This window comes from Sphaeramia orbicularis, chromosome 10 (assembly GCF_902148855.1).
Source record: "Sphaeramia orbicularis chromosome 10, fSphaOr1.1, whole genome shotgun sequence".
NCBI lineage: Eukaryota > Metazoa > Chordata > Actinopteri > Kurtiformes > Apogonidae > Sphaeramia > Sphaeramia orbicularis.
The window spans coordinates 52,272,721-52,299,609 of NC_043966.1; the positions used below are offsets into that span (position 1 = coordinate 52,272,721).

Genomic DNA, 26,889 nt, shown 5'->3' on the forward strand with positions numbered 1-26,889 from the left:
TCAAAGTCCATGATGTTACAAACATGTCAAGAGAAGTCTGACACATTCTGACGTAGACAAAAGCGTTTGTATTCAGTTGTAATGACACGTAATTCACTGCATATGAAGTCATGTTTTTGATGGAGAATTCATGTGATCTTCTATTTCACAGGTGTCAAACATGCGGCCCGTGGGCCAAAACTGGCCCGCCAAAGGCCCCAGTTTGGCCTGTGGGATGAATTTGTGAAATGCAAAAATTAGACACAAGATATCAACAATGAAGGATGTATGGACAAAAATGATCTAAAGTGGACCAGACCAGCAAAAGAATATCATGATAACTTATAATGAAAACCTCAGATTTTGTTTGATTGAGTGTAAAAAGGTCAAATTACATGTAAATGTTTACATTTACAAACAAGTGTTCAGAAAACACAGACCTCCGCTAAGCACCCTGAACAGTGTGCATGTGTGGATCGACTATTTCTGTTTAAATTCAACAGTTTCCAGGTTGTTCCATACAGCAGAAGAAGTTGAAGCTTGGTACCAGTCATGTGTCTGTCAGATTATATTCAATTCCAATCAATATTTGTTGAGTTCTCATTTTAAATGTGTGGTAAATGGGATTTTCAGTGTTAAATGTAAATGTCCACAGAGTCCACATTCCACAGTGGATGTGGACAATTTTGTGTCAGATACAACATATTGTTCTAAGCTACAGGTGGATCCAATTGGAGGCTGATCAGTCATTTTGAATTTTTTGATGAAGTTTTGAAAATTGCTCAATGATGAGAGGCCAGAATGGACCCTTTGGCGGGGGGGCCAGATTTGGACCCCGGGCCGTATGTTTGACACCAGTTATTTAAACGGTCTAATTTCTAAACAGACTTACATGGGGTGAATCTTTCAGTCGGTGATATCAGCTGTCAGCGCCACCTGCTGTTGTGGAGGGTGACTTACACAAATCATCAGCACAGACAGTGGACAGACCGGCCAACAGAACAAATGGAAAGTCTGATGAATGTGGCACAGCTTTGCAACATTCACACAGAGAAGAGGAAGAACACGCTCATGTGATGTGTTCAAGGTTCTGCCGCTGTTTACGGATCTGACTGCAGTCACTGTGGTGTCATACGACTCAGACACAGGTGATCACCAAGGTTATTATCATTAACAAAAACTAACCAAAGAACCAAAACTAGAATGGAAAAAACATTTTCGTTAACTGAAATAAATAAAAACTATAATTAAAAGAAAAAAATATAACTGAAACTGTATTGTGTGTTTACAAAACTAACTAAAACACATGAAAATTATGGATAAAATTCTCTTCGTTTTCATTTTTGTCAGATTGATTTGAAATCGATTTACTTTGCTCAAGCCATTTTATCTAGTGGCACCATACGACACTTTTTGGTCCGTCACTTGTGTTCACTTGTGGTTCCCAGTCGTCTTCTGGTCCCCACTCTACCTGGAAACATGGAGACTAAAGTTGGGAGAAAGCAGCAGAGTCCTGTCTGGGATTTATGCGAATACGATGGCGAGGAAGAGAAGAAATATGAAAAAAAAACCTAAAACTAAGCATTTAGAAAAAAAAAGAAAACTAATAAAAACTAGCAAATAAAACAAATTAAAACGAACTGAATTAGAGAAAAAAAGTCAAAACTAAATAAAACTAAACTATAATGAAAAATCCAAAACTATTAGAACCTTGGTGATCACATGACCAGTTTTTTTCTCCTGCAGTGCATTCTCTACTAAGCAACAGGGCACACACACTCAGTTGTTTGTTAAATTACTGTCATGTTTGCATATTTCCTGTCAGTCATGTGCTAAAGTTCAAGCCACAGGTGAGTGACTCATGTGAGTAAACAGGAACAGATGAAATCAAAGAGAGGAACATTTAGATTCGGCAGCTACGATTAAAAAGATAAAATATTTATAATATACAATAAGTTAAACTTCTATCAAAATACAATTATACAGAGGGGATAAGAATATTGTAAAATAAACCAGTTCATTACAAACATTAGAGAGGACAGCTCTCACTAGCTCGAAAGAAAATGTATAAATAAACCAACAAGAGGAATGTAGCAAACAGACCTGCAACAACAGATGTGGAACGTTTTGTCACTTTGCTGGTAGACATTATCAGGAAATACCTGAAGAGACGATTATGAAAAAAAAAAAAAAAAAATCATAAAAATGGAATCACTGAATACTCTCTCATACACTCGGAGCAGCTTAAGTGACAAGTTCCCTTTTTTCAAAACCAAATCCATCATCAGGATTGTCAGTTCCACATGTTGTCCAGCGCTGCAAGTTTATACAACACATGATAAAGAGGCAGGGGTCTCCAACTCATGTTCTGTCAGGTTCCACATTCAGCTCAATTTAATCTGCAGTGGGCCGGACCAGTAAAATAAAAACAGAATAACCTAGAAATAATGACAACTCCAAATTTTTGTCTTTGTTTTAATGAAAAAAAAAAAACCCAATTAAATTATGAAAATACTTACTTTTATAAACTATTCAAACAAAAAAAGATGTGAATAACCTGAAAACACTGCAATTTTTTTTAAGAAAAATAAGTGTAATTTTTAACAATATTCTGCCTCCACTTCTCATTTGTCCATGTGCATTATGGATCAGATCTACAAAGACACCAAACATTTAATAACAGGCAGAAAAGAGTTCAAATTGTGCTTAATTTTCTTTAGACATTTCAGGTTGTTCATATTTGTTCAGGTTATTCACATTTTATTGTTTCAGGATAGTTTGTAAATGTAAATATTTCCATAATTTAATGTTATTTTTTGCACTAAAACAAAGACAAAAAATTTGAAGTTGTCATCATTTATAGACATAATGGAATATTATTTTTCCCAAATCAAACCGAGTCATTCTTTTTAATCGGTTCTTCTGCTGTTATTATTTGACTGTAGATCAGATTGGTCTGGATGTGGAACCGGAACTAAAATGAGTTCCACAGCCTGGACTGTGGAATTTTTGCACTTTGTAAATTCATCCCAGGGGCCGGATTGGAACCTTTGAGGGGACTCATTTGGCCCCCGGGCCGCATGTTTGACACCCCTGTAATGAGGTGAGTTCATCGAGTAAGGAATGTGAAGAAAGCTTAATGTGCCGTTTTTACAGAAGAGCTTTAACTTTAGTTTATGAACGTCAGATGATGCTCAGCGTCTTCCACCAAACACTGAGCATCATGAGTCTGGTCCCTTTGAACGACAGGGTTTTAAGGTGCATGTTTAATGTCTGCTAATGACGATTCCTGAGGGTTTTCAGTGCAAACGTCGAGGTCCGACAGCCTGGAGTGAATGAATGAATGAATGAATGTCAGCGACCCTGAAGGTGGGCGTGGCTGGAGGGGGTCAGTTCTGTGGGGTGGAGTAGAACGAGTGGTGCTGGTGGCTCTGGTCTGGAGGATTACTGGCAAACAGGAGAGGGGTGGTCTCCGATCCATACCAGCTGAAACGGAAAGAAGAGCACTGATGGTACAGCTGGAAAAATACACTTCAACACAGGAAGAGCTCACAGGAAGTCACATATGGAGCTCCTTAAACAGAATGTGTTTAACAAATGAAAGGCAGTTCATTAACTGACCGTGTGGTTTAAAGATCCAAAACATGCCCACAAATACACATTTATAATATGTCAACAAACACTGCATGCCAAGAACAAGTCCCATTACATGTTGTATTGTATTGTATATGTTCCAAACGTTAGGGCCAGATAAAGAATAATGTCAGAACACTACAGACAAAAAAGTTGGTATTACATACGATTAGGGATGTAACCATATGAAAATGTCATATCACAGTTACTGTGACCAAAATTATCACGGTTATCATTATTATTGCAGTATTATTGAAATTGTGCTCAAAATGTTTAAAAAGTACTGATACACACACTGACATAATTTAACCAAGGTGTATTTAAAAATAAAATAATTGGCACAATGTTCCTTCTGTTGCAGAAACATTCAAATATTAACCCTTAGTGGTCTGAGCCTATTTTGTCTGTTTTTCAGTCCTTCTGATTTTGCCTTTATATACTATAGAAACAAATGTTTACTATACCCATGTTTGGGATCTGTTTTTTCAGCACAACTTCATCTAGATCATCTGCCTATTATTTTTTTCACTTTCACCTACTATAAAAACATAAAAGGCCAGAAAACACAAAAAAAATATAAAATCCAATTTGAAAAATGTATATAATTTATTGCATAAATAACACACAGATGCTCAACGAAACTTTTCAAAGACTTTAAAAGTGAATATTGGTTCCAAATATTAGGTATATACAATTAAAATTGTAATAAATTAAAACTATACTCAAATATTTGACATAAAAGCAGATCTTTACTTAGGGTTTTTTTCCCCTAAAAGTGCAGTAATCAAACACAGTTATCATGATAATTAGAATTTAAACGGTAATACTAACCATCTGCAATTTTACCGTGGTTTATCATTATACCGGTAATCGTTACATCCTTACATATGAAAAAAAGTCATTATGTAAAAACAAAGTCACATTTTCAAGTAAACACCATATTACACAAATAATTTTAATATTATAAGACAAAAAATCATAATAAAAATTCAGTGAGAAACTGAAAGCACTGCAAGAATAAAAACATGTTCTCAGAAATAGTAATAATATCACAATAAGCGATTCATTTGCTTCTTCAGAAAAAAGGCCTGATATTACAAGAGTTGACAAATTTTCCAGCTGACCTACTTCTTTATTCTTGTTATCACAAAACTGTAACACCCTTATAATGTCTGAAAACAGGTGTATTATGTATGTAATTTATGTAAAAATCTTTAGCAGAAATATGGTACAAGGACTGTAACACAAGGCACATGATTATTTTTTATTTATAGAATATATTATTTGTTCTTGTGAGAGATGCAGTACTTTTTTTTTGGAAGCATGATGAAATATAAAACTATTAGAAATATTAGAAAGTAGAAATATGCATTTGTTGGATTAGTTTGTTAATCATGATCTGTATTATTTGCATTTTAATCCACAGTGAATCTCACAAGATACAAGATATAAGATGATTTCTTTGTTTCTTCATCAGTACAAGGTTCTAATAGTTTTGGATTTTTCATTATAGTTTAGTCTTATTTAGTTTTGACTTTTTTTTCTCTAATTCAGTTAGTTTTAATTTGTTTTTAGAGCAGGTTTGCTAGTTTTTATTAGTTTAGATTTTTTTTCTAAATGCTTAGTTTAGTTTTAGTTTTTTTATATCTTTTCTCCTCTTCACCGTCGTATTCTAATAAATCCCAGACAGGACTCTACCTGGAAACATGGAGACTAAAGTTGGGAGAAAGCAGCAGAGTGGGGACCAGAAGACGACTGGAAACCACAAGTGACGGACCGCGAAGTACCGTATGGTGCCGCTAGCTAAAATTGCTAGAGCGAAATAAATCACTCTTGTATCAATCCGACATTGACAAAAATGAAAACTAAGGGAATCTGATCCATAATTTTTATTCATTTTAGTTTGTTTTGTAAACACACAATACAGTTTCAGTTAGTTATCATTTTTTCTTTTAATTATAGTTTTTATTTATGTCAGTTAACGAAAATGTTTTTTCAATTCTAGTTTTTGTCATTTCGTTGGTTTTCGTTAACGATAATAACCTTGCATCAGTACCTTGGATGTGGATTTGAAGAACGCGCCCACGGGACAGGTGCATCATCCTCGCTGCCCTGAGGGTCATCAAAGAAATATGGACGAGGTAGAACCCGATGGTTGATGCTGCTGACCTGTGAGGACCAGAATGCAGATTTGAAGCCATGTTTTGTTTTGGTTTTTTTTTACATTCATGTTTATTTGCTCTCAACCAGACTTTTTACCTCCTGAGCAGGTCGGCGAACCCTGAAGATGAGGATGAGCAGCCCGGTCGGCAGCAGCTCCCATATGAAGAGGATGGCCCCGAAAGCCAGGTACCCCCTGTCACCCAGTTCACTCTGCAAATCAGCCTGTGAACACACACACACTCGGTTATCCAGTGTATGTTGTGAGCGATAACAACACAAATGTCAGCTTAGAGCACAGGTGTCAAACATGTTGCCCGGGGGCCAAATCCAGCCCGCCACAGGGTCCAATCCAACCCTTGGGATGAATCTGTGAAATGCAAAAATTACTATTATTAACAATCCTTTTAGTTCAGGTTCCACATTCAGACCAATTCAATCTCCAGTGGGCAGGACCAGTCAAATACTATCATAATGACATATAAATAATGACAACTCCAAATTTTTCTCTTTGGAAATGTAAATATTTTCATGTATTTACACTAAAACAAAGTAGAATTTTGCAAAAAATGTGAATAACCTGAACAAATATGAACAACCTGAAATGTCTTAAGAGAAGTAAGTACAATTTTAACAATATTCTGTCTGTTACTAAATGTTTTGTGTGTTTGTAGCAAGGTTATTATCGTTAACGAAAACTAATGAAATGACGAAAACTAGAATTGAAAAAACATTTTCGTTAACTGAAATAAATAAAAACTATAACTAAAAGAAAAAAACGATAACTAACTGAAACTGTATAGTGTGCTTACAAAACTAACTAAAACATAAAAATTATGGATAAAATTCCCTTCGTTTTCGTTTTTGTCAATGTCAGACTGACATGAAATCAATTTATTTCACTCTAGCAATTTTAGCTAGCTGCACCATATGATATTTAACGGTCCGTCACTTGTGTTCACTTGTGGTTTCCAGTCGTCTTCTGGTTCCCACTCTACCTGGAAACATGGAGACTAAAGCAGCAGAGTCCTGTCTGGGATTGATTTGAATACAACGAAGAGGAGAAAAAAATATGAAAAAAACTAAAGCTAATACTAAAACTTAACTGAAAATTTAGGAGAAAAAAATCAAAACTAATAAAAACTAGCAAACCTGCTCTAAAAACAAATTTAAATTAACTGAATTAGAGAAAAAAAAGTCAAAACTAAATAAAACTTAACTATAATGAAAAATCCAAAACTATTAGAACCCTGGTTTGTAGATCCACTGTGATCTGTAAGTTATAATGAACATGTGTAAATGATAAACTGATGCAGAATATTGTTAAAATTACACTTATTTTTCCAGTTTGTTCATGTTAATCACATTGTTTGAAAGGATAGTTTGTAGATGTAAATATTTTCATAATGTAAATTTACTTTTTTCGCTCTAAAACAGAGAAAAGTTTGAAGTTGACATTATTTATATATTATTATGTTATTATTTCACTGGTTCGGCCCACTGCAGATCAAGTTTAGCTGAATGTGGAACTGAACTAAAATGAGTCTGACAGCCCTGACTTAGAGCATCATTTACCTGGTCAGAGACATTGTACCAGTCAAAGTTGAACGACTCCACCCGGTGGTTCTGGGACAGAACCAGGACTGTCAGGTTGTAACAGGCTCGACTGGTAAACAGTAAGATCACCGCAGCTCCCAGTACTGCTGTCTGCCACACTGTGGTCCCCTGCACACACAAACACCATACCATTAGACTGAGTCTACAGGAACACTTAGATCCTCATGCCTCCTTTAGCTCTTATACACACATTTTACACTTAAATCACTGTTTCACTTTATATCACTGCCCTGAAATGTGTAAATACAATTGGAACTCTTTATTTACAGTATTGTACAGGAAGCTCTTTTACTGTAGTTCTTTAGCAAGTGTCTTTTAGAGTACATATACTAACCTTAATTTCAACCTGGTTACTAACCCACTGTTGTGTTGTGTTCTGGTCTGTTTGTTTTTGTCTTCTTGTGCTGTATGGAAAGCTGCTGAATACTTGAATTTCCCTCAGCATCAATAAAGTATCTATCTATCTATCTATCTATCTATCTATCTATCTATCTATCTATCTATCTATCTATCTATCTATCTATCTATCTATCTATACCATTCAGGTCGCTGACGTACCTTGCTCATCAGGTAGGGACTGGTGGTGCGCGAGTGTCGAGTCAGGAACAACAGCGAGGCTGCGAGTAACACTGCATCCAGGATGAACAGCGTATCATTGACCAGAACTCGAACCAGAACCAGGCTCCAAGTCCACTTTGAAGACCCACTGCTACTAGACCGGTCTCCGAGAACTGCACAAACCACGTTGACACAGAGGAAGATGGTGCACAGCCCGCCGTACACACACCGAGCCAACCAGCTGAAAGAAATACAAGAGATCAGAAACAGACACTACACAAGTCTGCATGTGAGTCCAAACCACAGACTGTATGTTAAGATGGTCCTGGTGAGAACTTCCAAAAATGAGGCGAAAACATCTGTGCTTCCCCTGGTGACTGGCTGCAGCAAACCGCTCACTTTTACTTTTACATAATGAGAGGAAGCAGCATGGCATGGTTCTTCTTTAGATACAGTCTATGGCCTGAACTGAACATGAACTCTGAATTTCTTAATGTTTTTTTTGTGAAACTTACAGTCCTTTGTGCACTTCAGAGCTGTAAGTCTCTCTCACTTTGAGTAATACCTGTGGTATTAGAAATAAAAAAACAAGCACAACATTGAGAATGAAAGTGAAAGCACCATTGTATGTTAACGTTGCGGTTTGGCAATGAAATGGTTGCTCAGAAAAGGGAATTTCCATGCTTACATACTGGTAACCAAACTGTTCCTCCATAATCTGAATCTAAAATTAGCCTGGATTTTCTCTTATTGTCAGTGTAGTGGGTGTAAGAACTTGTTCTGCCAGTCCTACCTGAGTGAAATACAGGTTAATAAGGCTTAGAGTGAAGAACTGCAGACAGACGGGGAAACAGTACAGCAGCCAGTACACTGCCACAGGGAGGTGGTTGGCTTCCAGAGCGTTCCAGAAGTAAAAGGAAAACAGGGTTGTACGAAGGGCAGCCCAGAGCAGGCAAAGGAACAGGAAGACGCTCTGGTAGCTCCATCTTTTGTGTCGATATAGGAAGAGGAGCCAAAGCTGTACATAGACTACCACGAACAGTCCAGCATACAGAGCCGTGTAGAGGATGGTGAAGCCAAGCTGGACCGAGGGGGCGACAGCCGGGCGCAGGGGGGACGGGGAGGGCAGAGTGGATGAGTTAGGAGGAGGAGGATGAGGTGAAGGGGGAGACGTGACAAAAGCTTCCATTGATGGGGGGTGGGGGGCGTGGCTGACCGGACTACAAACTATACATCATCACAGGAAAAGTGGCCACAAGTTGTCCCCTCAAAGCAAAGGCTTTACATCAGAGACCTGAGGACAGAAATACACAATCAGAGAGATCAACAACTCAGTCAGAAAACTCTTTATCAGCTGTTTCTTCTAATCAACATTTTAGCAGAAAACACACACATTTAGAGCTGGAACTAGATGTCCTTTGAGAAGTTGTGGATTATTATTTGGCAATTGTCTGACTCATTCATGGAGTCAGCTCTCATGAGAACTAAAGCTGTGGAGTGTTTTTTGGCATCACCGGATAAAAATTCCATAATTCCCTTTCACTTTTGTGAAAGGAATTTTCCTTTTGTGATTTGTATAGTCTGATCTGACCTATTCCTGCTCCGAGTTTTCAGGCTGTAGAAAATCTATCCTCTGACGCAGGTTTTTGTCAAAACACAGCGTTAAATATATGATTGACAGCTGAAATAACCAATCACTGTTCAGATTCAGATACCAGCTGGACACAGTTCTACTGCTCCTCTGCAGAGCATGACACTGTGTCAAGTTCATCTGTATTTATATTCAGTCTGTTAATTCTGGTGTTTTTTAAAATTGATTTCAGGTCCTGCAGCTTCAACTGTAGTCAAAATGCATCCGAAATAATTACTGTCAAATTATTTAAAAGCTAAATTTTCATCTTAGTTAAGCAACAGATTTAATACACAAGACTGTGCGATATGTCCAAAAATGTCCATATCAGACATTTCTTTTGAGTTTAAAGGCTTTGGAGCCAACCACGTAAACAAAACAAAAACAACCAGAAGTAACACTGAAAAAGATATGATGATGACAGAAATGCACATTTATCATGTGATATCACGTGAGTTTATGTTATTATGATGGGTTTACTATGTTATAACAGTGACGTAACGAGATGTTTTCATGTTATAACAAGGTGTTTTCCTACCATGACTTAATATTGTAATGGCATAAGAAGATGTTTTCACCTTACAGCATTATATATTTTCATGTCATATACTAAATGAGATATTTTCACAGTATGGCAGTTGAATTTCACCTCATAATAGTATATATTCTCAGTTAGCAATATCTTAACACAAAGTATACTTTAAAGACTGAGTTTAAAGTATAATGTGTAAACGTTATGGTGTAATACTGATTCTGGCATGTAAGCAAAACGCTGCCGACCTTTGAAACACATAAATGTTTAGAATAACATCTTTCTATGCTCTTTGAAACATTAACAACCACCCGTGTTATTGCATTTCGGCTATCCTACAGCTTAGCTAACTGCGTAAGCTAACTTATTTTGTTCACGGACGTGAAAGTTAGCCTACTCGACCGTGTTGTTGTTGTCTTGTGTTTTCATATCTTAATGAATCATTATGAAAACGCATTGTCAGTTATCATTTAGACAAACACAGACCTTATTGGAGTCGTCCGTCCAGCCCAGCTCTCTCTGACCCTAATCCTCCTTCGGTTCCGCATCGGCAAAACCTGCGTAACGTCTGATGGGCGGAGCTAGTACAGTTTTAATTTCAACCATCCAATCAGCGGCGACAGGAAATCGCGGTCTCTTCAATTTCTTGTTGTGATGTCTCGTGCCGTTGACATCAGACCCAAGCACTAACATAAGGTAGGAAATAAAAATACTCGTTAAACTGTTTTGGCGGCTGTATTAACTGCCCAGAGCTGAGTTTTGTCGGTACAGCTTCTGCTCCTACACTCAGCAGCGTTACGTTCGCACATAAACGTGCCTTTTTTTGCTCTCGTCGGAGTCCAGTCCGGGCTCATCCGCCACTGTGTCACCCACAGAACTGCATTATTAAAGATGCCAGTGGTGCTGCGGTCCAGAAAGCACCTCCACCCCAGGGAGGCGGCGGAGGAGCAGGAGTACACACCGGGCATTGAGGTGACTCGGAGGAGGAGTAGTAGTAGAAGGTCCACCCGCCTGAAGGGGAAGCCGGCTGCTACGTTCGAGGTGGGTAGTTATTTTTTTATTACTCAGCTTTTCCACCTCCTCCCCCTCCTCTTTCCCCCGCTGCTGCTGCTGCTGCTGCTGCTAAAAAGTTCGCAGTCGGCCACGTAGCTTCCTAGCTAACTGCAGCGATAGCGACGTTAGGTTAGCGGGCTAAGTGGAGAAAAAGAGGAAAAAAGATAACATTATATGTATTTTAAAACGTGAAACTAAGCCGTAATTATTGTTATAGTCACTTTAATATTACGTAGTTTATATGTGGAGCTGGGAAGTTTGACTATTAAGAGTTAAAATACATCCTACGTGAACCGTTGCTTCCAGCCAAAGTTATTGCATAGCAAGTTGCCGCATAATGGTGAGTTGTGTTTCATGCTTTCTTTATGACCATTGAGTAAAAATATGACTCTTTAGTTATATTTATTTCATTTCATTTCATTTATTAAGATCCCCATTAGCAACTGAATCATCAGTTTCTATTCTTCCTGGGGTCTCCTCTACATTACATTACAATTTAATTATTTACATTAATCTTACACCATTCACGCACACACACACACAAACGGGACATATACAACTGCCCAGTGCAATAAAAATAAATAAACAAACAAAATAAGTACTATACATTTATACTCCTTCACCAAACAATAGCTGTCTGATACAACTAAACAAACAAAATACATACTATACATTTGTTACTATACATTTATACTCCTTCACCAAACAATAGCTGTCTGATACAACTAAACAAACAAAATACATACTATACATTTGTTACTATACATTTATACTCCTTCACCAAACAATAGCTGTCTGATACAACTAAACAAACAAAATACATACTATACATTTGTTACTATACATTTGTACTCCTTCACCAAACAATAGCTGTCTGATACAAATCATAAGACATCTTTCAATATTATCAATACTCTTTCTATTTCATGCCTGCTGTGTGAACAAGAAAAGTTTTAATTTCTTTTAAAAAACATTTTCTGTTATTTTCCAACAACAGAAACCCTGGAAATCCATTCCATGCAACCATGGCCCAATAAATTATATTTATTTCCATTCTGCTTAACAAAGGGTTAGATTAAAACAATCCTCTGCAGTCTGTGATGAACGGAGCATGTGGTAGACCAGGGGTGTCAAACTCATTTTGGTTCAGGTGCTATATTTAGTCCAATTTGATCTCAAGCAGGCCAGACCAGTAAAATAATGACTTAATAACCTGTAAATAATGATAAATCCAAGTTTTTCTTTTTGTTTTAGTACAAAAAACCCCCAATTAAATTATGAAAATATTTACATTTTACAAAAAAGATGTGAATAACCTGAAAAAACTGAAATTTCATTTGAAAAATTAGTGCAATTTTAACAATATTATGCCTCGACTTATTATTTATACATGTACATTACACACAATGTTACATAAACATTTGGTAACAGGCAGAATATTGTGAAAATTTTGGAGTTTGGAACTAAAATTTGAACAATTTCTACAATATTCCATCCGTTATTATTAACACAACTACAGATCACAGTGGATCCATAAATGCACAAAACATTTAGTAACAGGCAGAATGTTGTTCAAATTGCACATTTCGGGTTGTTCATCTTTGTTTTTAGGGGGCCAAGCCCGCGGGGACTGGGGGACGCGTATGCCAGCATACGCGTTCCACAGTTCCAGCGGTGCTGTGGAACCCTATTGTTTTTGTACGGATTTTTATTATTATTCATCATCATCATCAATATTATTCTTTTTATTTTTCCGCCGATAAAACTGTTACTGCAGCCTAAACCGTACATGGCACAGCGGTGCAATTTGGAGGGTTGGTCCAGACCCCTGCAGGGACCTCAGATGCAAAAATGCGCATATATTCACCAGCAGGGGGCGCTATAATCAAGGATAATGCGTTTTCATCTATAACTCCCACACCGTATGTCGCACATTCAAAAACCTTATATCGTCAGATTCCCTGAATAGTAATGAATCAAGTGAGCTAGGCCACGCCCATTTCCGCCATGACTTTTTCCCCCGCAAAATCGCAAAATTGGAAAAACTTACTTTTTCGAACTCCGACTTGGGAGTTTGTCCAATCTGCGTGAATTTTGGCACATACAATCTTCTCATGGACCTGATCTAAACTTATCACAAGAATTTTTTTCAGTCAAAAAATGTGCAAATTATAAACAAACAAATTTCAGTAGCTAGCTAAAAAAATGCTAAGTGTTACATATCTCAGTCAAAGTAAATGCTATCAACACCAGATCTTAGATCCTTGGTTCTCATGTGACTGTGAGGGTATGAGCCAAATTTGGTGAATGTTGGCAACTAGGGGGCGCTGCAAATGTGGAAAATTTATATCTCTGAAATGGCTGCACCAATTTCTACGAAATTTGGTGGGTATGATGGAGGGCCCTTCTTAAGGCAATATCTTGAAAGTGGGTGTGGCTGAACAATGTGGGCGTGGCTTATTACAAGTTAAACAACAAACATTTCCTACAGCTGAACTGTTCTGCTGAGGGCTGTGAAATTTCTATGGACCCTATAGAATAGGACACAGATCTACCAGAGCAAAAACTGTGGATGTACTCCACTAGGTGGCGCTATAACAGACAAATACACGTTTTTGCCTCTAACTTCCACATTTTAAATGACACATTCATAAACTTTACATCTTTGTATTCCTTGGAAAGAGATGAGTTATTTGACATAGGCCACACCCACTTCCACTGCATATTTTACTTTCGAAGTCGCTACATATCGAAAACATACTTTTTCGAACTCCTACTAGGGTTTAAGCCCCATTAGCTTCAAACTTTGCACAGACAATCTCCAGAGGCTTCTGATCTAAAGTTATCACAATCAGCTTGCTGCTGTAAAAAATGTGCTAGTTATAAATGAACAATTTTTTTTGCTAGCTAAAAAAAACATATTGTTGCATATCTTTCTCAAAATAAATGCTATCAACATCAAACTTAATATACTTGTTTTAGAGGTCAGCCAGAGGCTCCGTACCAAATTTGGTACAAATCGCACAATAGGGGGCGCTATAAAAAGAGAAATTTCAAGTCACAAAAAAGTTGGTCCGATTCACAAGAAATTCAGTGAGCATGATGTGGGGTCACTCCTGAGACCAGCTGTAAAGTTTGGTAATGATTGGTCAATGTGGGTGTAATTTATTACAACAAATCCCATTCCCACACATTCCTCCTTTTGCATTCCTAATGCATTGGTCCCATTCCAGTGAATGCAGGGAATCCGGCTCCAACTGTTCCTGCAGCCTAAAGCGTACATGGTAGAGCGCTGACATTTGGAGGGTTGGTCCAGACCCCTGCACGGAACTGAGACGCAAACAATTATATATGTCCACCAGCAGGGGGCCATAGAACCAAGGCATATGCATTTTGGTCTATAACTAACACACTGTATGTCACATATTAAAAAACCTCATATCCTCAGATTCCCTGAATAGGGTTGAATCACATGGGCATGGTCAGGCAGATTTGGGGGACGACTTTTTAACCGGCAAAATTGCAAAAACTGGAAAACCTACTTTTTCAAACTCCTACTTGGGATTTGGTCCAATCTCCTTGAATCTTAGCATGTACGCTCTTCTCATAGACATGATACTAAGTTACCAAAAGGATTTTGTTCGGTCAAAAAATTTGAAAATTATTGATGAATAAATTTCTGTAGGTAGTTAAAAAAATGTTAACTGTTACATATCTCGGACAAATTAAATGCTATCAACACTAAATATAAGATAGTTGGTTGACATGTCACTGTGAGGGTATGAGCTGAATTTGATGAATGTTAGCCTCTATTGGGCAGTGAAAATATGTAACATTTTTATCTCGTAAACGCCTTTACAGATTTCTATGTAATTTGTTGAGTATGATGTGGGGTCACTCCTGAGACCAGCTGTACAGTTTAGTAATGATTGGTCAACGTGAGTGTAATCTATTCCAACTAATCCCAGTCCCACACATTCCTCCTTCCACTCTACTGGTGCATTTGTCCCATTCCAGTGAATACAGCGGCTCAGACGGTGGAATACTAACTCCAACTGTAAACCCTTATGAACGGGGCCCAGCCTCCACCAGCTCAGCCCCAGACCCACGTCCTTCGGGGACGACTTCCGTGGGCTCTGTGGGGCCTGGGGTCCGAGTGGGCGGGGAGGCTTGGCCCCCGTTCATAACTGCTCGCAGTTCTAGTTATTCATGTATTTATTTGGATTTTATAGTGAAAGAATAATTTTGGAAATGTAAATATTTTCACAGTGTAATCTTTTTTTCACTTACATTTCTTCCACATAATTTTTCTCAAAGAAAATTTGTCGTCATTATTTCTGGGTTATTGTGTTGTTATTTTGGAGATTACATTGGTCTGTATGTGGAACCTGAACCAAAATGATCTGGACAACTTAGACTGTTCAGGTTAATTTTTGCACTTTCATCCTGCGGGCCGGAATGGAACCTTTGGCGGGGGGCCAGATTTGGCCCACAGGCCGCCTATTTGACACCTGTGGCTTAGATTAAAACAATCCTCTGCAGTCTGTGATGAACGAAGCATGTGGTAGACTCACCAACACCACACATGTGTAACTACTGATCTAAGTACAAGGGTGTGTCTTTGTTTTTTTTGTTTTTGTTTTTGTTTTTTGGGTTTTTTTGGTGTTTTTTACTAAGAATAAAACGAACTGATCTTATCCCCATCAGGAGACAGATGAGTCCGATTCCGAGTCCATGGTGATGGAGAGCCATGTGAGTCCCCAGGCTGAGCAGGAGGAAGCTGCTGAGGAGACACATGTGACGGTAGGTTGTAATTCACCCTGTTTAGGAAAGCCCAAACAAACACACCTCCAGCCATTTGTGTGACTGTTGTCTGCTGTTGGCAAGAGGAGCACGACCTCTTCAGATGTCTGGGTGTGGTGTTTAGTGCAGCCCTGTGATGAGATGAAATAAGGGGGTTGTTTTAGTTCAGCAGTGCGTAATCATCACCAGGAAACAGCAGCAGACAAAGACGGAAGTTTGTTTATATCTTTTACACTACACAGGAACAGTGTTTTGGTTTTTTTTTTAACTTGTAGCATTAGTTAAATTAATAAAGAGAGATTGATCATTAGTGGTGGGAGCTCCAGTCCACTGTCTTCATTAGTAGGGCTGTGTATTGGCAAGAATCTGGTGATACGATACAAATCACAATACTAGGATCACGATATGATATATCATGATACTGTTAAAAAGGTAATTTTTTATTGGTTTTGTTTCTTTTTTAAATGATGATTTCCTGGAAGAATTGAATTACACTAGAAATATGCACAAATTCTAAACACGTTTTTTTATCAGAACAGGATCTAATGCTATATTACAAAATATTCCTGTGTTCAAACTAAAATTCTGTTTTACAGACATGACAGTTTAAGATTCTGCTCAAATGTTCATATTTTATTAGTTCAGAACAAACATCAGAGCATTATTTTTGTGCAATCCCAACAAAGGAACTACCATTATTTAATAAAAGCATTAAATAAGAACAAATAAAATATAAACAAGAAAGAAAAACTAAAATGAACCTCCACAATATCTGCATTTGAATAAATACGTAAAAATATCGATACAGTACTTTTTAATATCGATACAGTATTGTGAAATGAAATATCACAAATATTGCAGAACCGATATTTTCTTACAGCCCTATTCATTAGTGTTTGTAAGTCCATATTATCAAGTCTCTGTTTTTACTATAATCACATCCAGTGCACGTAGATTTTGCCAATACATCTAATCTTTACATGTGGCTATTTCACAAAATACTCTCACTACACACTCTATTTTTATACCCCCTTTACTTTTGATTACAGCATGCATTAGCTATTGCATTGTTTCAGTAAGCTTGCCATAATCTTTTGGACATGTAGGCTAATATTGCCAAACCTAGACCTGATCAACTAAATTTTCGCCAGCTCAAAACACTGCCCCCACAGGCTTGTACTGTAGGCACTAAGTATGATGGGTAATAATAATAATAACAATGGATTGGATTTATATAGCGCCTTTCTAGACACCCAAAGCGCTTTACACTATTGACCCATTATTCATTCGCTCTCACATTCTCCCTCTGGTGGTGGTAAACTACATCTGTAGCCACAGCTGCCCTGGGACAGACTGACAGAAGCGTGGCTGCCATTTTGCGCCTACAGCCCCTCTGACTACCACCAAACATTCATACACCAGTGTAGGTGGCACTGGAGGCAAGGAGGGTGAAGTGTCTTGCCCAAGGACACAACGGACTGACTAGGACAGAGCGGGATTCAAACCGCCAACCCTTCGGTTATTGGATGACCCGCTCTACCAACTGAGCCATGGCCGCCCCTAAATCAATAATCACTTCATCTACCTCTGTTCTCACCCTGATGTGTCCATCACTCTGGAACAGGGTCAATCTGGACTCATCAGACCACATGACCTTTTTCCATTGAAACACAGTCCAGTCTTTATGCTCTCTATCAAACTGATGGTTGTTTTAAGAAACAAGAGCCTATTCACTGCATCAGTTAGGGTTAAGGAAACTGTTGCATCAAAAACATTCATCAGGGCTCTTGATTGCGACCGAAATGGGCGCATATTCGCCAATAATTTTGGGCGTGCGACTTAATCAGAAATCATGGTCGCACTGGTGCGACTATCAAAAATTAAAGCTATACCTACCGATGTGGCATTTCTCACAGCACTTAGTAAAAGTTTGAACATGAACAACCCGCCTTCCTCCAAAGCCCCGCCCGCTTCCCCCTGCCTGAGCAACACAGTCTCATCCCAAGTCGTCAGAAATCGATGCATGGTCAGAGTCCTGTAGCAGCACTGTTTGACGCAGGGGGAACCCCTTCTGCATCGAAATCCAACGCAGAGGGTGGCCTGATAGAACTGCATGTAAATTCCTCAGCGTCGTTGAGCTCTGACACTTTCCTCTTACCTGATGTGCGTGGTGGCAGCGGAGGTGGAGGTGGAGGTCCGGTCCGCTTTGGCGTGTCCTTGGACCCCTCCCTCAGTAATCAGATACATCATCCACCTGCCGCGGCTCCTGTTTCATCAGTAGACCCAGTATTTAAGGGTCTGGTCTGTGCAGCGCTGGGTCAGTGTCTTCAGCTGATGAGGTGCCCAGGCAATCGGCACGTGCATTGTGAACACGTGGCCTCCACAAATTTTCTGTGGACATTTGAAGTTTCATAATCCATACATTTATCATCCTACATAATCCTACACTGTGTGACACCAAACACATGTACGTGTATGAGTCCCACGGTCATAAAAGCAGAGCTTTGTGCAGACCTGTCTGTTTAGTCCAGTACACCAGACTTCCGGACTTTTATCTCCATCCTTCATTAATCAGACTTTTGTTTGTTCCCCTTAGTTGTTGTTTCTGTTAATAAATCTGTTTTTTCTTTCCACATGTGCATTTCAGTTCTATCCATTCACATCCTTAAACAGTAGACTGTGGTCAGTGACAGGAGAAGCAGCGCGAGTGAAGCGTCAGATTCAGAGGTAGACAGCGGTAATGGATCGGATGCTGAATGGCTATAATGGATGATTGACAGGAGGCTCAGTCAGGTTCGGCCAATTATTTCATTCGGACCGAATAAAATGATTGGTCAGAATTTTATCAGAAATATGAGCAATATATGAGAATTAAACATTTTTGAGTTTCAAAACCTGGTGGATTTCTTTTACATTTTAGTTTGACACACGCTTATTAGTAGCATTTTAAGATGACAAAAGAAAAGTGTAAAAATGCCACATCATACGGTATAGCTTTAAGCAAAAACTATAGGCCTGCAACTCGATAATGGGCTGCAGAACAAAGCCACATGCACAGGAGTGCTGGAAAAAAGCCCCAACGCCTCACTGGCTGACTCAAGCACGAAAACAAACGCCCCACCGGCATAAACAAGCGATCAAATAAACTCCCCTGCCGGCTGACACGTGCCGGTAATGTTACACTTCCTGCGATTCGCCCGCTTGCGTGAACCTGGAAGCGCACTGGCTGGCAGTAGGGCCACCGACAACATAATGGTATGGTTATTTCCATGATGTCATACGTGCTGAGAGTCACCTGATCATGGTTTACGAATCAACTTGCTACACGATCAGCTGACTATAATTGGCAAATCACGGCGCAGATAAGGATAAAAAATCAACCATGAAACCCCGCACAGTTAGCAAGCAAATGGAAGTATTTTTTAATCGTAAGTATTGGTGCTCTCAGAGAGAGCAGACCACGTGCTTAGTCACCATGTATGGTTCTAGTTTGAGCTGATATGAGTCTATCATGTAGCTGTATGATATGTGTTTATAAGTATTAGTGCTCTCAGAGTGAACATATCAGGTGCTTAGTCACCATGTAATGTATGGTACAACAGTCATGTGTCATGGTCCTGTGTCACAGAGTGAGTACAAACTAAGACCACAGGCTGCAGGTATTATTTTTAAGTATTTATTTGTCATCAGTTAAATTGACATCATCAGTGATGACTGAAAATCTGTGGAATAAAGCAGTTGGCTGTAACAAATTGTGTGATTTGTCCTCCATCCCTAAGAACCACCTAGAATACCACAAAGTTCTTTTCTACCAATCAATATAGGACTTTAATGCAGCAGAATTATGTTTTTTTCTTTTGTAATCTATTCAAACACCTTATTCCAAGTTGTTAACATTGATCAGTAAGGGTATTACTTGATATATCCACAAGGGTTTTGCTTTGGCCCCAACTTTATAGTGGTACTCCTAGATTTTTGCTGGTGCTCCCAACTTTTTGGAGTTGAGAGCACCAGTGCTCCTAAGTCAAAAAGTTAGTCTAGAGCCCTGTTCATCACTACAGTAATTACTGCAGAAGGATCTCCTTATTACCTATTTGATTAGTTAAATCCAGGTGGGAACTTTTTTGGCCAGGTAGATTATTTTGCAGGTGCAGACCTTTTGTCCTAAAAAACTAAATAAAAATTAAGTTAATTAAGGCCTCAATCGTTAAAGAAATGCAAAACAAAATCGATAAAAGGCAGTTCAGTAAATGGTTGCAGACATTAAAACAAAAAACAACTGAATAAGCTATAACAATTGTTGTGGAAAAAATACTCTCCTCATTCGTCCTCAGAATAAAAAATGGTCATTAGACGATCAGTGTCTTTTAATTGGAAAAGACGTTTATAACGGTGAATATGTACAAGTGTTGCTTCTGGACGAAGTAAAAGTTATACTTTGTTTACTTAGCACCTGGCTGGAAAAGCACAAGGACTGTCAGTGTTTATGTCATCTGTGTGCAACACTGAGTCCCATTAGAATTTGCTTGTAGAAGTCTTCAGAGTTTGTCTTGAGTAGGCCTGTATGTGTATGTTAGTGAAATTGTCATACTAACTGCGGCACATCGAACTTCTGTTGTCATTGCTATTCTGTGGCTAAATTAAAATAGCTAATAAGAGGAAATTCATGTTTAAGCTGTAAGATTTCTTTTCCAATAACTGCAGTAAATTTGAATGTGGGAGAAAGCTTTCAAAACTAGTTTATCTGCAATTTGCACATTTTTGTGTAATTTATGTTGTAGGCCTCTTACTATAGCACTCTACTTGGAGATTGTCACTAATCGCTAAAAAATGTTTTAAAAGGGTCATTTCATAACTTTATTTGAATAGTGAGTTAATTCGTTTTCAGATTTCAGCCTTAATTAACAGTAAAATGTTTTCCGTTGTGATTAAATATTATTGGAATATTTTAAGTCTTAAAGGGATTGAATGTTATCGTAATACCTTTGTTTTTTATTTCCTTCCTAGCTCTTATGGTGTGTTAAGAGCAAAGTTTTAAGAGTTACAGTGTTATAAAATAAAGATTTTCATAAACCATCAGTTGGAAAGTGGAGACCATCATTCAACCGGGGATGCTACATTCACCACCATACATATTCCAGTATTGTGGAGCAGGCCTTCTGTGGCATGCACCTTTTACATAAGGAATTACCAAGGAACATACTGAGGGTAGGAAAACCGGCAGAAACATGGTATGCATGGTTTGTAAAATAAATAGCAATTTCAGTTCTGTTATTAATTAGTGATTAGAAATTTTATAATTTAATTGCATTTAAAAAAGGGTGTTACACGATTGTAATATAATATTTGCTTTATTGTTTGCACGCTCATGGCATTTTGGTTACTTTATGTCAATGTACAGACAAGTTGCTAAGGATAAATATAAAAGCTTGTAGCTTTAAGATGCTCAGGTGAGCTGGGGGGTGCTACGTGCCTGGGGGGCATACGGCATTAGAGCCGAGAGGAGCTCACGGTTTTCCTGGCTGTGCTCGGACTGTGTGGTTAAGTTTGTATGTATTTTATTCTTTATTTTTCGTATTTTGTTAAATATGAGAAGACGAACTTTAGTGCAGGACACACTTTTTACAACACGAGTCAGCCATAAGCTCTGCTGGGTGGTTTTATTGGAAAACTTACACATGGGATGGATTCTTAAACATTTGGTTTGTACCATGACACAGACCATACGGTGGAAAGTGGCTGACGTGGGTGACTTTACTGGCTTTGGCATGACTTCCTTTATCAGTGGAGTTATCGAGGAAAATTAGGGAGAGAGTGCACAGAGAGTGACAGATTGCCTGTGATGAGGCAGATTTACCCAGTTCTCTGATTGCGGCGTTCTATGTGTTGTGTTCACTACCGTAGTGGCATTGTCAGGAGTAGGAGTAGGGGCAGAGGGTTTTTTTCTAACCAGAATAAAGGTGGAACGACTATGAAAAAAGACAGGAGAATGAGGCAACACAGGGTGCCCCTGAGGCCACAAAATCCAAACCCCCGGAACGGGTGCCATGGTCTAGGTCTGTCCATGATTAACACTTAACATTTACGTTGAACCTTACAGAATACAAGGATAACTATTACAACAACAAGGAGAGAAAAGAAAATGATCAGTACAGTAAGGGTCGCTGCTTGAGATCGTTGGTTATCCCGTACGACGACCATCAGCTGTGTCCAGGCTCTTTCTTCAGGTGCGGATGTAGGAGTGATGTCTCCTGGTGGTGGATGTTCAGCTTATACCTGTTTGTTAGTTTTGTGGATGTTGTTAGTGGCACAACCAGTAAGGCTAACCTGTCAGACGGAGACAAAAAACATTTGGAGAGACAAGAGAGAGTCGATGGGGGGGGGGGGGGGGTGAGTGGTGTGTGTATGAGAGTGAGACTGAGAGGAAGGGAGAGGAGGAGTGAGAGGCGTTCTTCGTGGCCCTATACGCCTCAGCATTTTCTGAGACACGGGATCTGTGGAGGAAATTCATCATGTCATTGTAGTGTTATACCCAAATCACAATTATTCACATCTAAGCAGATGTCACAGTCGCAAAACACGAATGTTAAGTAAGAAAATATAAAGAAATTACAGTACTATAAACGTTTAGGCCCATCGGTGTCTTTACACTTTCACAACAAAATTCAGACTCACATGTTTTCCTATACTGTATCCTTTTGCAGGCGACACAGTGGTGCACTGGTGCCTCACAGACAGAAGGTCTTGGGTTCGATTCCAACACCAGTCGATGGGGGTGGGACCTTTCTGTGTGGAGTTTGCATGTTCTCCCCGTGTCTGCGTGGGTTGTCTCCGGGTACTCCGGCTTCCTCCCACCATCCAAAGGCATGCATTGATAGGTTAATTGGTTAATCTAAATTGTCCATAGGTGTGAATGTGAGAGTGATTGTTTGTCTCTATATGTTCAGCCCTGCGATGAAGTGGTGACTTGTCCAGGGTGTACCCCGCCTTCGCCCCCATGTAGCTGGGATAGGCTCCAAGCGACCCCCGTGACCCTAGTGAGGATAAAGCGGGTTCAGATAATGAATGAATGAATGTATCCTTTTGCATATATTTGCTCTATCAAATATAAAGTACACTTAAATGAAACAACTGATCAGTTTACGTTACTTTACATTCACAAACACTATTTTCACAGTGACGTCAAAACCTCAAGCATCCCTCAGGCAACCCTGAGGTATCACCCCAAGTTAAACCAACACCCAAAATCCACACAAACACTTGTACTGGTACCTTACTCACACAACAAGAACAACAAAACCACAAACATGCAATACAAACATTTTATCACAGCCATGGCACAACACAACAGAGCTCTTAAAAAGCAACAATTTCCGCTCAAGGGTGAACACTTTCTCCAATTTCCTTCATAGGAAAAATGGGTGAGCATACAGGTGAGATGGGGGCGGGTACCATAACTCCAGTGCAAAGGAAGGGGCTAAAACTAGTTTAATACCATTGATGGTTTTCTGTCTAAGAGGATACTGAAAACAAACTGGGTGATAATCAGATTTTAAATGCAATATGGATTGGAGGGCAGTTTTTAATCAGACCTACATCGTACTTATGTGAGGTCCAAACTGCATATCAGGAATTGATTCAAGATCAAAATCAGGCACATGTGAAGGGGGAAACGGTAAGTGCATCATTTCGTTTCTGGGACGACTTTAACTTGGTTCTTAGTAATGAACGCATTTGAATAAGCTGTGCGGTACAATATTCTCAGGAGGATAGAGCACATTGAAATTTGGAAGAACGGAAACTGATGGTGAGGGCTGCCAGTCAGTGATCAAAAAGGCTTGGCATTGCTGTGGGACCTAAGTCCTATTAGCTCTGTGAGCGAGGATGTGCAAGAGACGTGAGGTGTCGATTTTCTCACTGTGAACAGTGGTTGAATTGAGGTTAAGGTTGGATCCTAAAAAGTAATGTAATGCAGTTGGTGGCATACGGTCTAAGGTTTTTGGTGACAGCACTCCTGCTAGGTGTGTCAAGCTGAGATTTAGGGCCGAATTCAATAAGTGCCACTCATATGCATAAGTGTGAGACTGGTGATGTATCAATGAAGTTGAAGGATTGTTGCCCATCGTTGACAAAGAGATACCCAGTTTAACCATAAAATCTCTGGCCAGGAGATTTAAAAAAAAAAAAAAAAAAAAAAAGGGGTGGGAGGGGGGGGTGCCTTTGAAAACAAAAATGAATGTATAAAAAAAAAACAAAAGGTGTCTGACAGTGAGCACAACATTGGGTTAGTGAAATACTCTGACTGTTTCACCACTGGCTGCTTTGGAAAGGATGGGTTTATCAGATAATTTTCGTCTGAGTAAAACCCTCTGTTCCTGATAAAACCGCATTTGTAGCTTCTGAATCTACCATGACAAGAAGTTGTTTACCATTAAAAACCTGAAGATATCATTGACAACTGTTTAAAACATGCGAGTGTGTACTTGGCTTAGGTGTGTGATGTCAGTATAGACCAGGGGTCGGCAACCTTTAACACTCAAAGAGCCATTTCGACCCGGTTTCCACGGAAAAGACAACACTGGGAGCCGCAAACACTTTTTGACATCTGAAATGAAGATGTTAGCCTATATATACCGTAAATTCCGGACTATAAGCCGCTATTTTTTCCCACACGTTAAACACTGCGGCTTATACTCCGACGCGGCTTATACAACGATTTTACCCTGGACAGCTGATGTGCAGATGCAGAATATGGGTTAGTAAGCATGTGTATGACTTCTGCTCCAGGGGAGGGGGAGGAGAGGAGATAGAGAGGTGTAGGTGTAGGTGTCTCACAGCCTAGTTGGTTTGGGAACCGTTGTTGCCTGTATCCTCCAGGTTGTTGCTGCTGGCGACCAAACACTGTTCTCTGTTGTATCTGTCTCGTCTATGTCTCCTGCCTTGGCCACCCTTGCCTTGATGTCTTTCGGTGACCATGGACAATGAACCAAAACTGGACCATCTAGACCAGAGACTTCCACCATGAGACATGAGACGCCGCTAATGTCTTCATATTCAAAGTCTGGTGGGGATTCAGATTAAACAGTCTTTCTCAAATTATAATCAGTCACAATCTCACCCCAGCTGCTTTTCCTTTGGCTCTGAGTTTGTTGCTGATGTTGGTAGTTGCTCTGGCATGACGCTGTTGAGGTTGATGCAGAGGGGGAGGAGGAGGAGGAGGAGGAGTGGCTGCAGGCTCAGGGGGACGGACAGTGGCTTCCTGCTGCTGCTGGTCTGACTCTGGGTGTGCCACTAGCTGTGGTCGACGCAGGCAGGTGTCGTCATCTTCTGGGAGGTGTAGCCTCAGAGCTGTGAGGTTGGGGTACAGAGAGGAGCAGAGAAAGGGGAGGAGTATGGGGCTGGAGCAAAAGTTGATGCACTAGATGCATTTTCCTGTTTTTCCTGTGTTATTCACCTTTTTTCAAGCCTTTTCTGTTACACTTTCTTTAACTTTCAGCAGTTTTTGTAAAGACAAGGTACCTTCAGAATAAAAATCATCATTGTTCAACCCATTCAGAGTAGAGCCCAACTGATTAATCGGGCCGATTATAGCGTATCACCGATTAATCAACATCGGCCAATATGTAGCCGATGTAGTTACTTTTTGCTGTAAAGTAAAGTAAGATAGTTTCACTTTCACTCATGCTTGGACAATGACGCTATCACCCCCACACACATAATCACAGAGCCCCCCCCGACAAGGATGGACTTCTAATACTCAGAATTAGGACATAATTTTAATTGGTAAAACAACCCCTCACCTTTTTTCAAGGAGGACGTAGAGTTTTGAGTTTGTTGGATAGATGTAAAGTTGACCACTTTCACTCCAGACATCGGACCCTCTCGTCTCTTAAGGTTTTAAATGAGGTAGAGGAGAAGCTGTGGATTGTGGATTCTTGGTGGCTAACCTGTCCGACGCCTTCGAGTTTCACATGGTTGATCTTCAGCTATCCTGCTGACAGCGCCAAGCTGTTGTGGAAAAAATACTCTGCTCATTCGTCCTCAGAATAAGAAATGGTCATTAGATGATCAGTGTCGTTCTGTCTATTTTAATTGAAGCTTCAACAAGGTACAGATCGTAAAGAGGCAACGCTGTCTGCAGGAGTGTACAAAAATTACAGTCGGTCATTGTCTCTTATATGAAAACTAACAAAAAAAAGTCTGTGCCAGACTGGAATGTCTTGGAGTACAGGAAGAGATAAAGTTGTTGCGATAAATGTCTGTGAGAACGCTCTTCTCAAACCCAGGTGTCCGTGCATCCTTGATCATCCGACTAAACACAAAGTACAAACAACCATTTGTCTAAAAACCCAGTCTCATATAATACAGAGTTCAACCAGTCTTACATGTAATATGGAATATATGTAAACTTGCCATTACAATACCAACAAATGTAGACACAGACAAAACGAAACAAAATAAAACAAAAATAAAACAAAACAAAACTACTGGGTATGTGTATGTGTGTGTGTGTGTGTGTGTGGGGGGGGGGGGGGGGGCTTTGCTCTTTTGGTTCCAAACACTATGAGCAACACAGGGGCCCATCTCCTTAGGAGTTTCTCCCTCTGGAGCCTTAAATTATAAGTTATATCCTCCATTCTATAAAGTTCCCATACACGGTCTTTCCATGACTGGACTGTTGGAACATTTGGTGTTGACCAATTGACAGTCATACCCTTGTATTCTTGAGAAAGGAAAAAAAAAACAGGTGGTACCTGGAACATAATATTGTCATTTGACCATGTCCCATAGGGCCCACCTTAACAGACAACAGCAAGGTGAGATACAGGGCAAAAGACCAGTAGGGGCTTTATAAATAAATAACGCCCAATGCCTGTCATAGGTTACAAAGGGGTGGGGGTGGGGGGGCTTGCCTGCAGCTCAC

General features: G+C 39.5%; 2 protein-coding genes across 4 annotated transcripts in view; one reads left to right on the top strand and one right to left on the bottom strand.

Moving 5' to 3' along the window:
* Window positions 1-3,135: 3,135 nt before the first annotated feature.
* Window positions 3,136-9,160, bottom strand: gpr137 (G protein-coupled receptor 137). Of its 2 annotated transcripts, none has more exons than XM_030145544.1 (7): window positions 8,741-9,160; window positions 8,463-8,512; window positions 7,948-8,188; window positions 7,348-7,497; window positions 5,872-5,997; window positions 5,669-5,781; window positions 3,136-3,465 (listed from the first exon to the last, which is right to left on the bottom strand). In XM_030145544.1, exons 1-7 carry the CDS (start codon window positions 9,134-9,136, stop codon window positions 3,369-3,371), a joined length of 1,173 nt encoding a protein of 390 aa, XP_030001404.1. In that variant the 5' UTR covers window positions 9,137-9,160; the 3' UTR covers window positions 3,136-3,368. The 2 variants fall into 2 exon arrangements, with proteins under 2 accessions (XP_030001404.1, XP_030001403.1); XM_030145543.1 differs by having other exon boundaries at window positions 5,872-6,059; window positions 7,329-7,497.
* Window positions 9,161-10,730: 1,570 nt separating this feature from the next.
* pld7 (phospholipase D family, member 7) overlaps window positions 10,731-26,889 on the top strand; it is a 33,578-nt gene continuing 17,419 nt past the window's right edge. The window contains exons 1-3 of one of the 2 annotated variants that reach the window (XM_030145537.1): window positions 10,731-10,805; window positions 10,985-11,150; window positions 15,870-15,965. In XM_030145537.1, coding sequence (XP_030001397.1) covers window positions 11,001-11,150; window positions 15,870-15,965 — 246 coding nt within the window. In that variant the 5' untranslated portion in view covers window positions 10,731-10,805; window positions 10,985-11,000. Of the gene's footprint in view, window positions 10,806-10,984; window positions 11,151-11,248; window positions 11,503-15,869; window positions 15,966-26,889 lie in introns of those variants that run through there. The other variant, XM_030145538.1, reaches the window with a different exon arrangement.

Coding starts and splice junctions, on each gene's coding strand:
- gpr137 (XM_030145543.1), bottom strand. CDS start 9,136: ATGGAAGCTTTTGTCACGTCTCCCCCTTCACCTCATCCTCCTCCTCCT. Junction 8,513..8,740: donor TTAACCTGTATTTCACTCAG/GTAGGACTGGCA, acceptor CTAATACCACAG/GTATTACTCAAAGTGAGAGA. Junction 8,189..8,462: donor TCTGAAGTGCACAAAGGACT/GTAAGTTTCACA, acceptor TATTTCTTTCAG/CTGGTTGGCTCGGTGTGTGT.